The 13,585-nt window shown below is 30.7% G+C and overlaps 1 protein-coding gene across 4 annotated transcripts; it reads left to right on the forward strand.

The window, feature by feature from the left end:
• The first annotated feature begins 650 nt into the window (after positions 1-650).
• On the forward strand, positions 651-6,362 carry LOC105635495 (ribonucleoside-diphosphate reductase large subunit). 4 transcript variants are annotated; one of them, XM_020679853.3, is made up of 17 exons: positions 651-1,179; positions 1,264-1,325; positions 1,410-1,497; positions 1,724-1,987; positions 2,060-2,300; positions 2,402-2,478; positions 2,656-2,826; positions 2,915-3,007; positions 3,085-3,234; positions 3,322-3,408; positions 3,652-3,816; positions 3,899-4,018; positions 4,462-4,652; positions 4,724-4,873; positions 4,959-5,106; positions 5,508-5,594; positions 5,940-6,362. In XM_020679853.3, exons 1-17 carry the CDS (start codon positions 952-954, stop codon positions 6,036-6,038), a joined length of 2,421 nt encoding a protein of 806 aa, XP_020535512.1. In that variant the 5' UTR covers positions 651-951; the 3' UTR covers positions 6,039-6,362. The 4 variants fall into 4 exon arrangements, with proteins under 4 accessions (XP_020535512.1, XP_012073956.1, XP_020535513.1 ...); XM_012218566.4 differs by having other exon boundaries at positions 652-1,179; positions 4,450-4,652; XM_020679854.3 differs by lacking the exon at positions 1,264-1,325 and having other exon boundaries at positions 1,037-1,179; positions 4,450-4,652.
• The last annotated feature ends 7,223 nt before the right edge of the window (positions 6,363-13,585 follow it).

Below are 13,585 nucleotides of genomic sequence, written 5' to 3' on the forward strand. Positions count from 1 at the left end.
TTATAAGCATAATAAAATACTACATAAACATTTATGAATTATCATATAATTAAAATATTATATGCTATAAGGGAGGACGGAAATCATTAGATATTAATTTTTTTATGTGGGATAAATAATTTTAATTTATACTCCATTTGTATTATTAATTAAAGAGTATCAACTAATAAAGATTTTGTTTTCAAATAATAAAATTTAATGTCTGTTACAAATAACATAATATATTGAAACATTAAGGAAAAAATATATGGACAAATTGGTTTTTCAGTTCGATTCGGTTCAATTCGCTTTTAGTACGGTTTCATTGCGGTTCTTTATAAGAACTAGAACCAGAACCATAACCAGAACCAAAATAATAAATTGCATTAAGTTCGGTATGGTTCGGCTCCTACTATCTCAGTTTTTTTTTTTTTAATTTCAGTTCGGTTCAATATGATTTCTCGATTTAATTCGGATTCTCCATGTACCATGCGCAGCCCTAACAAACATTATGGAAATGAGATAATACTTTTTGTTTTTGATAAGCATTGTAGAAGGGAGATAATACTTTTTATTTTTGATTTTTGTTATTTAGTTGCTATTCAAAATTGCATATTCCATGAGACCATAATGCATATCTAACCGGGTATGGCGCTCCAGTTCCCAATCAATCCCACGTATCAAATTGGCGGGAAATTGAAAAAAAAAAAAAAAAAAAAAGAAAGAAACTAACCCGACCTCGTAATCACACTTATATAGAAATACAAAAATTGACTAAGTAGTAATAAATCAAAACTCATTCAAATTGAAATTATTCATTTCGCTCTAGCTTCTCATACACTCTTCTTCTTCCTCTAAAATCTCTCTATATAAACCGCCAAACCAAATAAAACTACTTCCATTTATCCATTACCTACCTGTTCGACAAAACTCCTCAATCAACTTCCTAACGTTTCTTTAACACAGCAAACCATGTATGTCATAAAGCGAGACGGGCGTCAAGAACCAGTCCATTTCGACAAGATCACGGCTCGATTGAAGAAGCTAAGTTATGCTTTGAGCCGCGAGTACTGCGATCCTGTGCTTGTAGCTCAGAAAGTTTGCAGTGGAATATATAAGGGCGTAACGACTGCGCAGATTAATGAGTTGGCCGCTGAAACAGCCGCTGCTTTGACTGCTAATCATCCCGATTATGCTTTGGTTAGTCAGTGTATGTAGTTTTGATAAGTTAATTGGAGTAATTATTATGCTTTTGTAGTAATTATTGATGATATGGTGGTGTAGTTGGCTGCAAGAATTGCTATTTCCAATTTGCATAAGAATACAAAGAAGTCATTTTCAGAGACGTGAGTGTTTTCATTTCCTTTGTTTTGATTTATTAGTAGCTTGTTTTGATAAGAATGTGTTTTGGCTTTGGATGTATGATGCAGGATTAAAGTAATGCATGACCATGTTGATAAGAAGTCTGGACAGAAGTCTTCTCTTATTGCAGATGATGTTTATGAAATAATTATGAAGGTAATATCCTATATTGATTTAATTTTTATTGTCTAATATTAATATTCAACTCTTTAAATATAGTCACTGTGGTCCTTACTCGATCAACATCCTTGAATTATTTTTTTTTTGATGAGGTTTGTGCATGAGGAATGATGATTTGCACTGAATTTTTTTGGTTTTTTTTAGGTTTTTTCTTTGATGCTTGAGGAATAGATTTAGTAATTCATATCTTCTTTGCTATCAGAATGCTAACCGCATGGACAGTGAGATCATCTATGACAGAGACTTTGACTATGATTACTTTGGATTCAAGACTCTTGAGAAGTCCTACCTTTTGAAGGTTGATGGGAAGATTGTAGAAAGACCACAACATATGTTGATGAGGGTTGCTGTTGGCATCTACAAAGATGACATTGACTCTGCCTTTGAAACTTACCACTTGATGTCTCAGCGTTGGTTCACGCATGCTACCCCTACCCTTTTTAATGCTGGAACCCCTCAGCCCCAAGTAGGTTTATGTCGTGTCATTATTCTACATATTGTAAGTTTTTATGCTCATCTTCATTTGTTGATGTCGCAGTTGAGTAGCTGTTTTCTTGTGTGCATGAAAGATGATAGCATTGAGGGAATTTTTGATACTTTGAAAGAGTGTGCTGTTATTAGCAAGTTAGCTGGAGGAATTGGCCTTTCTGTCCATAATATTCGTGCTACTGGCAGTTACATTTGTGGGACAAATGGGACTTCCAATGGCATTATTCCAATGCTTCGAGTGTTTAATGACACTGCTCGCTACGTTGATCATGGAGGAGGCAAGAGGAAAGGTATAATAACAATTCTGATATTCCCAATTGTGATGCTTATGACACACATTAGCTCGTGTTGGTATTTTATGTGCAATCATGAACAATCTTGTTTTGTTTAGGTGCTTTTGCCATATATTTGGAGCCATGGCATGCAGATATCTTTGAGTTTCTAGATCTTAAGAAAAACCATGGAAAGGTAATATATAATGGAATTTGGACTATCAAGTGCAACTATTGTTTGCATTAATTATATCTGGGAACATGGATACTTGAGAGTTTTTACTCGAGTCTTTTTTTTTTTTTTGCAAATTTTTTACTTTCTATTTCTTCTAAGATTTTCTTTTATATTCTATTTTCCATTTATTCTCTGTAGGAAGAACGTCGAGCTAGAGATTTATTCTATGCTCTTTGGATTCCTGATCTCTTTATGGAAAGAGTCCGAAGTGATAGCAGCTGGTCTTTATTTTGCCCCAATGAAGCTCCTGGTTTGGCTGATTGTTGGGGTGAAGAATTTGAAAAATTGTACGACAGTTATGAAACTGAGGTACAAAACTGTGATACTTCTTTCAGCCATGGGTAAAGATCAGTCTGTATCAGAGTTAACATTTAGATGATTGTTCTTGTGGATACAGGGCAGGGCAAAGAAGGTTATATCTGCTAGGCAACTCTGGTTTGAGATATTAAATTCCCAAATTGAAACTGGAACTCCTTTTATGCTTTACAAGGTATGTTGACAAACAGTATTTAGATTTCATTGATTCACATCTTTTTGGGTGATTTCTTAAAGAACTTGTCTCTACAGGATTCTTGCAATAGGAAAAGCAACCAGCAAAATCTGGGCACTATAAAATCGTCAAATTTGTGCACTGAGGTTATTGAGTTCACGAGTCCAACAGAAACTGCAGTTTGCAATCTGGCATCTATTGCGCTTCCACGATATGTGAGGGAAAGGGTGAGATTTTGGAAGTTCATCCATTGATTTGTATGTTTACCTTCAATTACTATTTTATTACTGTTCAACAATCTTCACTTGTTCTAGGGGGTTCCCATTGAGTCACACTCATCTAAGCTGGTTGGAAGCAGAGATGCTAAGAACCGATATTTTGATTTTGAGAAACTAGCAAAGGTTGGTTGTCGTTGGAATGTTTAATTGTTCTAGAATAAATCTATTATTTTGATTGGAGTGGCAAGCAGGTAAATTTTATGCGTTTGTATAAATCTTTTATTCAAAAGTTAAAGAAAATATTTGTAGCATTACTTACTTAGTTGGCTGAACATTGCATTTGAAGGTAAAATTATTTCTCTGTCTCTAGAAAATTGAATTGTATCTTTGAGGCTTACACTTATGTGAATTTTATTGCTTTGATAGGTTACCGCAATAATTACTGCAAACCTTAACAAGATTATTGATATTAATTACTATCCTATTGAAACTGCAAGAAGAGCAAATGTACAACACAGGCCAATTGGTATTGGAGTTCAGGGTCTTGCTGATACTTTTATCCTGCTTGGAATGCCATTTGATTCACCAGAGGTATTAACTTGCATCTGTTGGATATGATTTGGCTTTGATGTGTTGGTTTAGCTAGACTGGATTCTGTTCTTGTTCCTTACAGGCCCAACGGCTAAATAGAGACATATTTGAGACCATATACTATCATGCACTACAATCCTCGTCTGAGTTGGCTGCAAAAGATGGCCCTTATGAGACATATAATGGGAGCCCTATAAGCAAGGTATGGATTTTGAATCTTTTTGATGTCATGAAATTATTCTACAGGGACATGCCGAAGATGGAATGCCATGATATCATATTGTTGCTAAGCTTAGACACCTGCTATTATATGTTTGTGGCATGTATTTGAGACATAAATCTGACCAATATCCCTCAGAAAACTATTTGGGCCATGAGGTTGAGTTTAAGCTTTGGTTCATGTTCCAATTATATTTATAAGGGTACAACAATTATCTAGCAATAACCTTCATGTGATTCGTGTAGTGCACATGTTTTAGTCAAAATCTTATACACTGAGGAACTGTACATGATGTGGCTTTTTCCAATTTTTGTTCTCTTGTCATATTCTATTTGATGGATATATGTGCTTGTGAGGAGGAAGCGAGAAAAAAAATGCATGTGAGATCTTTAGCGGTCCTTCTTTTCCTCTAGGGAATTCTTCAGATGGACATGTGGAGTGTATTGCCATCCGATAGATGGGATTGGGATGTTCTTAGGGAAATGATATTGAAGAACGGAGTACGAAATTCCCTTCTTGTAGCACCTATGCCCACTGCTTCAACAAGCCAGATTCTTGGCAACAATGAGTGCTTTGAGCCTTATACATCCAATATCTACAGCCGCAGAGTTTTGAGGTTGGCTTTTTTTTTTAAGTTGGTTCCTTTAAGTTATGTTTCTGCAGTCATCTAACTATAAATATTTTCAGTGGTGAATTTGTTGTTGTAAACAAACACCTCCTTCATGATCTAACGGAGATTGGTCTTTGGTCACATTCTCTAAAAAACAAGATAATTTATGAGAATGGCTCTGTTGCAAAAATTCCTGAGATTCCTGAGCAGCTGAAAGCTATCTATAAGTATGTCTTTTCCCTATTTCATATTTCAATACTACTTTATGATTTCTTCTTATCATCCTAAGGCATCAATATTACATAATGTTAGGACGGTCTGGGAAATCAAGCAAAAGACATTGGTTGATATGGCTGTTGAACGGGGTTGTTACATAGACCAGAGTCAGAGTCTGAATATTCACATGGAGCAACCTGATCTTGGGAAACTAACTTCATTGCATTTTTATGCTTGGTCTAAGGTATTTAATTTATATATAATGGCCTGAATTATCAAATTCATTTTATATTCATTACATTACATAGTTCTGACCAGATCCTGACTTTTGTGTTGCTAATAAAGGTATTGATGCTATTTTTACCATGTTACTGTAAAATTTAGGGCATTGGATGACTGGCGTAGTAGTTACATAAGTAGATAATGCATTCTTTAATTAAAAAATGAATTTTATCAGCCGCATGATTATTTGTGGTGGGTATATCTCCATCTTTGTATTAGCATGCATTAGCTTGATCATAATCCTTCATTTTGCTGCAGACTGATAGATTAGATATTTGTTTTCTATTTGTTTCTCTTACATTTTTTATGTTATAGTATATATAAATATATATATATCTTTTTATGTGTTAATGATTGGTGCAGGGCCTGAAAACAGGGATGTACTATCTGAGAACACGTGCTGCGGCTGATGCAATCAAGTTCACAGTTGATACATCTGTTCTCAACAATGTAATGAAATTTCTTTTCATTAACATGTTGATCCTTTTTTGTGTATTCCATAAATCCTCATCCATTTTTATTTTGTAGTTTGGAAGGCATAAATCCATTTTGAGAATAGAGCTATCTTACAGAAATATGATAATTGCAATAAAAGTTCAATAGTAATTCTTCCCAATAATGGCTTTATTATGTATTTTTTTCTTTTGAAACAACGAATATGTAGTTCCAACTGAAATATCTTCTCCAGAAGAGAACATACCTTGTTATGTTTTATTTTACCATGTATCTGCAAGTCATGCTTTCAGTTAGTTCTCTTATTTGTGGTAAATTTTGACATATTTTGTGGTGAAACAGGAAAATGATAATAAGACAAACAATGATGTCAATACTGATATGGCACAAATGGTATGCTCACTGGATAATCAAGAAGAATGCATGGCTTGTGGCAGTTGAAATTCAGAAGTTTGGTCATATTATGGTATCAACCAAATTTTGTATTAAAGGACTTTGAAGCTTGAACCATCTAAAGTAATATACTGTAAGTGTACACGATCCATCCTCTTTAGGAGTGCGTATAGCTGTTTTAGTCTAAGTGTTAATCGATCATGTAAACCAGGGAGTTCCAAATGGCTAGTAACATTTTGTGCCAAAGTACACGGCTAGCAATAGAGAGTTCTGAATCAGAGAACTAACAAAAATGTTTGTAGACAGCATGTACTTATTTATTAATTTCTAATATCAAGTAACATCAACCAGTTTTTGCTGTCTTCTTTTGCATCAGTCTACTGTTAAATATCCTATTGTCTGGTACAATTTTCCACCGTGTCTCTTGACAGCGTAAGATTTTGGGATGAAAGGTTAGTTAACATGGTGGTGTTATGCATAAATTTGGTTCAACACCTCTTCTGGCTAAAAATCTTTATCAGCTCATTTTCGGATCCAGCTTTGGAGTTCTAATAATCTGATTGTTTTGCACTTTTGCTTAGACATGTCAGTGGGCCTAGCATGTGAAGAAGGATGTTGAGAATCTTGTGCTTGATATCCACTGTTACGTGTTTCCTAATAGCAATTACGTGTATCATATGAGAAGGGCTGAATTTGTAACGTACTACAAATTACCTGTCAATTCTTTTTTCCTCTATCTTGAGCAGTTCTTTCTGCGTTTTACTGCCCATGAACTGAGCTGCAGGTTAATAGCCAGTGTTAGGAGTTTTTACGAATGAAATTGTGTATCATCTCATTTTCCATTCAGAAGTCATTTTACTAGTATTTAATGACTGTCAATTTTGACAAAATCACTCACTGAACATGAAGTTCAAATCTTCGTACTCAAAACAGTTTTTTGTGTCATTAGAGATTATTTTCATAGATTATCTTTTTCAAGTCCTAGATTAAGGCAAAAGCATTAAACTTTATTTATTGTTTTCCTTATTATCTTTTATTCTGTTGTGGGGAAAAGGTATATATGGCTATCATTTGAAAGTTCATGACTAAGAACAGTTTCAAATTGGTCTGATCAGTCTTCAGGCAACTTGTATATTGTATTTTCCTAGTTTGGCATTTTCTAGGTAGAGTGCTCATATTCAATTCATTATTGTACGGAAGCACGTTTCGATTTTTCTAATGATTGGATGTTGCTATTATATCTACCGGATGAGAATGTGGGGACTGGCTTTGATGATGATAGCTGAGAAGACAATGTACAGAATATGCGGCGCTATTTGCATTCTAACCAATAGCAAATTCATAACCATTTTCTGATAAAATATCTTCTGTAGGGCCATTCTCTCTTTTGTCAAAAATGATGGATGATGATATGAGGATCATATGGAGAGATTTGATCTATGACAACTAGGAAATAATGCTCTATAGATCTATTTATATAGTTGCTTTGTGATGGTTGTAGAATCTTCATTTGCGTAGTGACAAATTCAAATTTACATCACTTATGTTGTAGGTGACAAAAATTTGATTTCTGCAATCTTTTGAAGCAGGCATTTTTACTACCTGGAAGAGCTCTATGCATTAATTTGAAAGATTAATTTTCAAGCTACTAGATTTTTGAAACCAAATTCTGTGTGAATGCACTTTTTTTTTTGTTGGATATGCTTTGTTTGTTGTTTTTGTCCTTGATTACCATAGTGGATGAAATTCTAATGCAATCTCGTATAAGATAATGCTAGTTGCTTAAAGATATGGCTTTTTTCACATGCTAAAGCAACAGGTAGGATTTGCAGATATCAGCAACTGGAGATTGATTATAATCTTATATTTACCTTATCTGTCACAATCAGGCTGGAATACTGCTGGGGCCAATAGATAAGGTACCTATCTTTGACCTGAAAAAACCCGTTACATAGTTTTGATTCATAACTTTCCAAGTAATATTCTTTGCTTCAAAGCTTTATCTTTAATGCTTTTTTTTGTCATTTCTTTTCTTATTTCGAGCAATTAGGTATCTTTGATTTTTTGAAAAGTCTCCCTTTGTATGCTTCTAGTTCTCATTCTACATATACTTTTCTAAGTTATAACTTAATTACCCTTTTTTTTTTCTTTTTTTTTTCTGCTAACAATTTGCGCTCTAAAATCTTCAAAAGGGCATAATTCTTTGGTTTAATGTTCACATTACTCTAACTACAACTCCTTTTAAAACTAAAATCAAACTTCACTCTGTTATTTTATGTTAGCCTGACCCATGAATAAGTCTACTGCATACCACATTTCTGAGATTTTTTTTTTTTCAACTATTCCAAGGAAAGATTAGTATTTCTCCCTTATTATGTGGTTGGTCAAATGCACTGCACTTGGACCAAAAATTGCATTGCACTTGACCTCAAATGGAGAAATTATTTGTGGCCAGAAATTGCTTAAATTTTGTTTCTTCCGCTGAAAGCATGCTGACTGAGTCATCATATTGGTACTATTTGGACTGATGGATGATTTCTGCAACTAAATTGGAATTATTATGATGCATGTGGAATTTATCAAGTATAAATTGCATAATCCAAAACAGTGTTTTATATTCATTTAGATCATTATAATAAAATTTATGTGTTCAATTCTAAGGTTGAAAATGAATTCCTCTCTGTTCTGTTCACTTATTTTATAAATTTGCATTGCAAATTGACACATTTTCTTGTCAATTTCCGAAGAGCCATTGTCGAATAATTTATTACGATTAGTAAACCGTAGCTGGAATTCCCCCCCCCCCCCCCCCCCCCCCCCATTCTATAGATGAAATAAATTTTATAAGTTACTCTTAATTCTTAATTCCCTTCTTTTGGTCTTGATTCTTAGGTTGTACTTTAACTTGCTAGGACTGTTATCACTTTCAACATTTTTGTTTCATTCTTTGGGTGGGTACATTTTGGTCTCTTACTAATTAATTTCATGGGTCAGCTCAATTCGTACATTTCTGAATAGTCATAAGCGAGACTTATGGGTTCAAAATTAGAATAATAACACAATTTGAAGATCCGTAGCTCTGAAACTAAATTTACCAGTCTTAACGATGCGTTAATTTAAAGATATACCATTTAAATATCTACAATCTAAATAAATAAAAACAATGAAGAGAAATGATTTTGTTTAATTATATAATACTTCCATGAGATGTGATTATTGATATTGATTGATAGCAAATGAGCATAAAATCCACTAGCCTTTTTTAATAAAATAATAAATAAATCTAGCTTAATTTCACATCATAAAAAAAATATTATTTCTTGCGAGCATGAAGTAGTTTAGATATGTAACGAAATTTTACTTTTGTCACATTGAATGCAAGTTGTGGTACTAAAGTGATTCGTTGTATAATTAATTAATTATTCTGTAATTTATTTACATTATAAGCCGCAATAAAAATTTAAAATTGCGCTCATCAGTCACTTCGACTACCTTATTGCAAATAATTGAGTTAGATGAACTGCTTTGGAAGTGGGTTCGTAGTTTTCAAGCACGCATAATCACTTTTATGGAGTTAAATCCCTCGTTCTACTCACTAAGCCAAGCCGCACTTGTAGACCCAATTTATTTGGAACCAGTTTATTGTAATTTTATCAATTGAACTCACAGAGTTTTCTGGCTTTTTTTATTTTAATAATACTCTATCCGAATATAAGGATGTATTGAATTAGGATTGTGTTAGATTTTAAAAGAATTATTGAGTTTGACGGAATTGAAGGATTTCTACAAATTTCTATAGATTTCATTAGAATTCTACATAGAGTTTTATGGAATTGGTGAGACTTTTTTTATAGATTTTGATTGACTATGATAGAATCCCAATGATTTTTATATATCTAATCAAAATTAATTTGAGGATATAATTGGATAAATTAAAAGGTTTTAGAGCCAAATGAAAAATTAAAAAACAATGAGGGACTAAAAAGAAAATTGTGTCATCTTCTCTAAAATCATTATTTTCTTCGTTAAAACTTATCGCCACTGACAGTGAAAGGCCTATAATGGCCAGCATCGTCGGCCGTCATTCTGCTCCTGTTAATCACTATATTAAACGGGTTTGGTAATTGGTATCCTATCCATAATTAGTAAAAAATGTATTTTAAATAAGTTCAAAATTTGGATAGTTAAAGATTCGTGGGTACATTATCCGTTTAAGAGGTACTTAAATAGGTATTTAAACGAATTTAGAACGGATACAGATAATAAATTTTAAATGAATATATACAGGTAATTTAAAATTCGGGGATACATGCTTTGCTTTCATTCTATTAAAGAGTGTATTAGATCAAGAGTCTGTTAGATTTTAAAATATTTTTGAAATCTTTGAGTTAAAGGATGCGTTTATGAATGACTCTTTTATTTATACATAACACTCTAAAATCTAACGAAATCAATAATTTTATAAAAATCTTTCAAATCAATAATTTTTTGAATATCATCAAATTTGTATGGACTTTTAAAAAATCATAATTCAATACCAATAGATTTTTGTGGATTGTATAAAAGTCTGAATTGAATATCATAAAATTTTAATAGACTTAAAAGAATCTAAATTGAATACCATTAAAAATCTAACAGACTCTTAATTCAATATATTCCTCTAAATATAAATCGTTTAAAGTCGTTTAAAGTTGTTGCATGATAATTAAAAAAAAAAATAATTCTCTTAAATTATACTCCATTTTTTCCTGAATATCTATTCTTTTTTACTATGGCATATGGCTTAGGAAAGTTAATACTTTAAATTTTATAGAAGTAGATAACAAAAGTTCTATAACACCCTTGAAGGCTTAATTATTTTCATTCAATTTTCTCCAATGTTGTTTAGTTTTCCCCCAATTTTCATCAATGTCTAATTTGTTAAAATTTATCGGAAACAAATAACACTTATTTAGGGCGGTATTATACTTACTATAGACAATAGGTTTAATAAGGGTATATTAAAAAGAAAAATTAAATGTCGTATTAAAATGATAAAATAACAAATGTTTTGGAACTAATGAAAACCAAAAACGGACAGATATTCAAAAACAAATGGAGTAACAAAATATTCATTAATTTAACTAAATTACCCTTCAAAAATTGTAGAAATAATTATTTCTTTTAATATAAATAAGGATAAAATTAAAAAATATCATTAATTACTTATTGATATTCTCAAATTAAATTTGATCATCGATTTCGATAAAAATAATCGATAAAATTAAGGGTTAAATGATCAATTTGAATTAAACAATAATTTAAATATTATAGTAAATAATTTAAAATAAATAAATTTTATTAAAAAATTATATCATTAATTAGAATTAATAAATATTCTTAAAATAAAAAATATCATAATAATTAAATTTCTGCATAATAATAATTTTAGTAAATAATTGAAAATAAATGTTATATTATCATATTTTAAATCAAATAAATTCTCAGCTTTAAACAGTAATAATGATGATTTTTATACTAATAATATTAATGTGATTTTCAGTAGATTTCACACATGGTAAATATAATAAATTTTCTTAATCTTATGAAAAAGGTGAGAGCATGAACTAAAATTGTTTTTATAATAAAAGTAAAATATTCAATTTGGTGAAAAATAACTTTCTACCATATAAGAAAATAAATAAATTTATTGATAATTATAATTATAATTTTATTTGCAAAGTCAATGTTGGATAGAGAGTGACATGGGAGTCGAAAGAAAATGTAATTGATAGAAAATATTAAAATAATTTATTTAAGTAATTTAAGACAATAATTTACATGTATTGGAGATTACATTAAAAATAATTTGCAGCTGGTAAGGAACAAGGCTACATATTTTAGAAGGGCAGTCAACGAGCAGTAAATGAACTTTTTTTTTTTTTTTTTTTTTGAAAATAGCAGTAAATGAACTTATTGCCAAGTATTTGAAATTTCATCGTTAAGAGTGTTTGTCCTTCAAAAATGAGAGTTTAATTCTTGACATTGACAAAAATTTGAAACGGAACCATATTTTAATTTTCAATTTATTCAATTTTATCAAACAATATATTGACTTAGTAATATTTTTTTTATTTAAAAGAAATCCAAGTTAAAATAAGTAAATAATAATAATAATAATAATAATAATAATTTAACTGCTGTTAAAAACAATTTAAAAAAAAAGTATTTAATTAATTTAGCTACAATTAGGAGTTTTGAAATCAAAATTTAATAGGTTTAAAAATAACACTAGTAAGTGTGAGTCAAAGTAATCAAAGTTTGAATAGAAGTTTATGTGTTGGCATCCAAAAATATAATAATTTCTTATGTGGAAGATAAATTTCGTTTGGAAGCATCTTTTCTTATGTCCATATCAAAGATAAAGGAAAACCACTACTTTGCTCAAAGTAATTATTGACTACACAGTTGGTTCATAGAACTAAGCGTTAACTTTTTAACATGTTTTAAGGAGTAATAATGTTTATCCTTCTTAAACACACATTACTTTCTAAAAACATTTTTAACAAAAAAAAAAAAAAAAAAAAGAAAGAAAAAGTATAGGAAAGATAGCAATTAATCCAATTCCTCTTTTTGTAAAAGCAATTCCTAACATGAATAGGAAAATTCTGTTTTCTTGCATGAAATGCTAAAGAATCTTACTATTTTCCATATTATTATTTTCTTTTTGGTGTTACCAAATGTGTTTTTTCACCTTTTATTTAAAGGTTAGACGAGAGACTAATCCCTTTAGGACCAGAAAACGATTATGTTAAAAAGCTTTTCTCAAGATGTCCTCCAGCACTCGTTCTTAAGATAACCAGAATAAAATCTAATGCGCTTCAACCACTAAACTAAGTTATCTTATATTATCATACTATTTTTATTCTAATTAGGGTTTTAGCTTTCTATGACTGATGGGTCCAAAACCATCTAATCCTAAACACTCTTCATGCGCAATTATTTCCTAATGACACTAACAAGTACGTAAGTTTGGCCATTATTAATTCTTTTAGGCGACTTTTATATTACAAAGCAATAAATTAAGGTTAAGAAGGACAAATTATATGTCACTTTGCATCTTTTGAATGTAGAATTTAGCTAATTAGTATTATTTTAGGACTCAAAAATCATTATAATAATAATAATAATAATAATAATAATAATAATGACAAAGAAAAAAAAATTTTATTATCACAAATTTATGCCGAAAGTCATATATTTGTCTCTCTATATTTATAATTTAAACTTTCAATCTGCCCTACTTTAGCCCACGCGAGCCACCAACCCAACAAGCAAAATCCTTTTTGTATATACATTTATCTTTTTTGATTGCGATTAACTAAAGATTTTCCTCTCTAACACATTTATAATGATTCTAGCTAGTGGAAAATTTTAATTAGGCTATCTAATTTATGATGAATTGATAAATTGTATATATTGGAATATTTCACGTTCATTAAGAGTTAAAAAATATTAAAAACGTATAGATAAAATTAGACCTCACAAATTTAAATTTAAAATTTTACACTTTAACCTATTTATTTTGGTTTTAATTTGGGATTCAAATTAAAAAT

The sequence above is a fragment of the Jatropha curcas genome, chromosome 9, assembly GCF_041381405.1.
Source record: "Jatropha curcas cultivar XTBG-Jc1 chromosome 9, XTBG_Jcur_1.0, whole genome shotgun sequence".
Taxonomy (NCBI): Eukaryota; Viridiplantae; Streptophyta; class Magnoliopsida; order Malpighiales; family Euphorbiaceae; genus Jatropha; species Jatropha curcas.

Coding starts and splice junctions, on each gene's coding strand:
- LOC105635495 (XM_012218566.4), top strand. CDS start 952: ATGTATGTCATAAAGCGAGACGGGCGTCAAGAACCAGTCCATTTCGAC. Junction 1,988..2,059: donor CTGGAACCCCTCAGCCCCAA/GTAGGTTTATGT, acceptor TTGATGTCGCAG/TTGAGTAGCTGTTTTCTTGT. Junction 2,479..2,655: donor TTAAGAAAAACCATGGAAAG/GTAATATATAAT, acceptor TATTCTCTGTAG/GAAGAACGTCGAGCTAGAGA.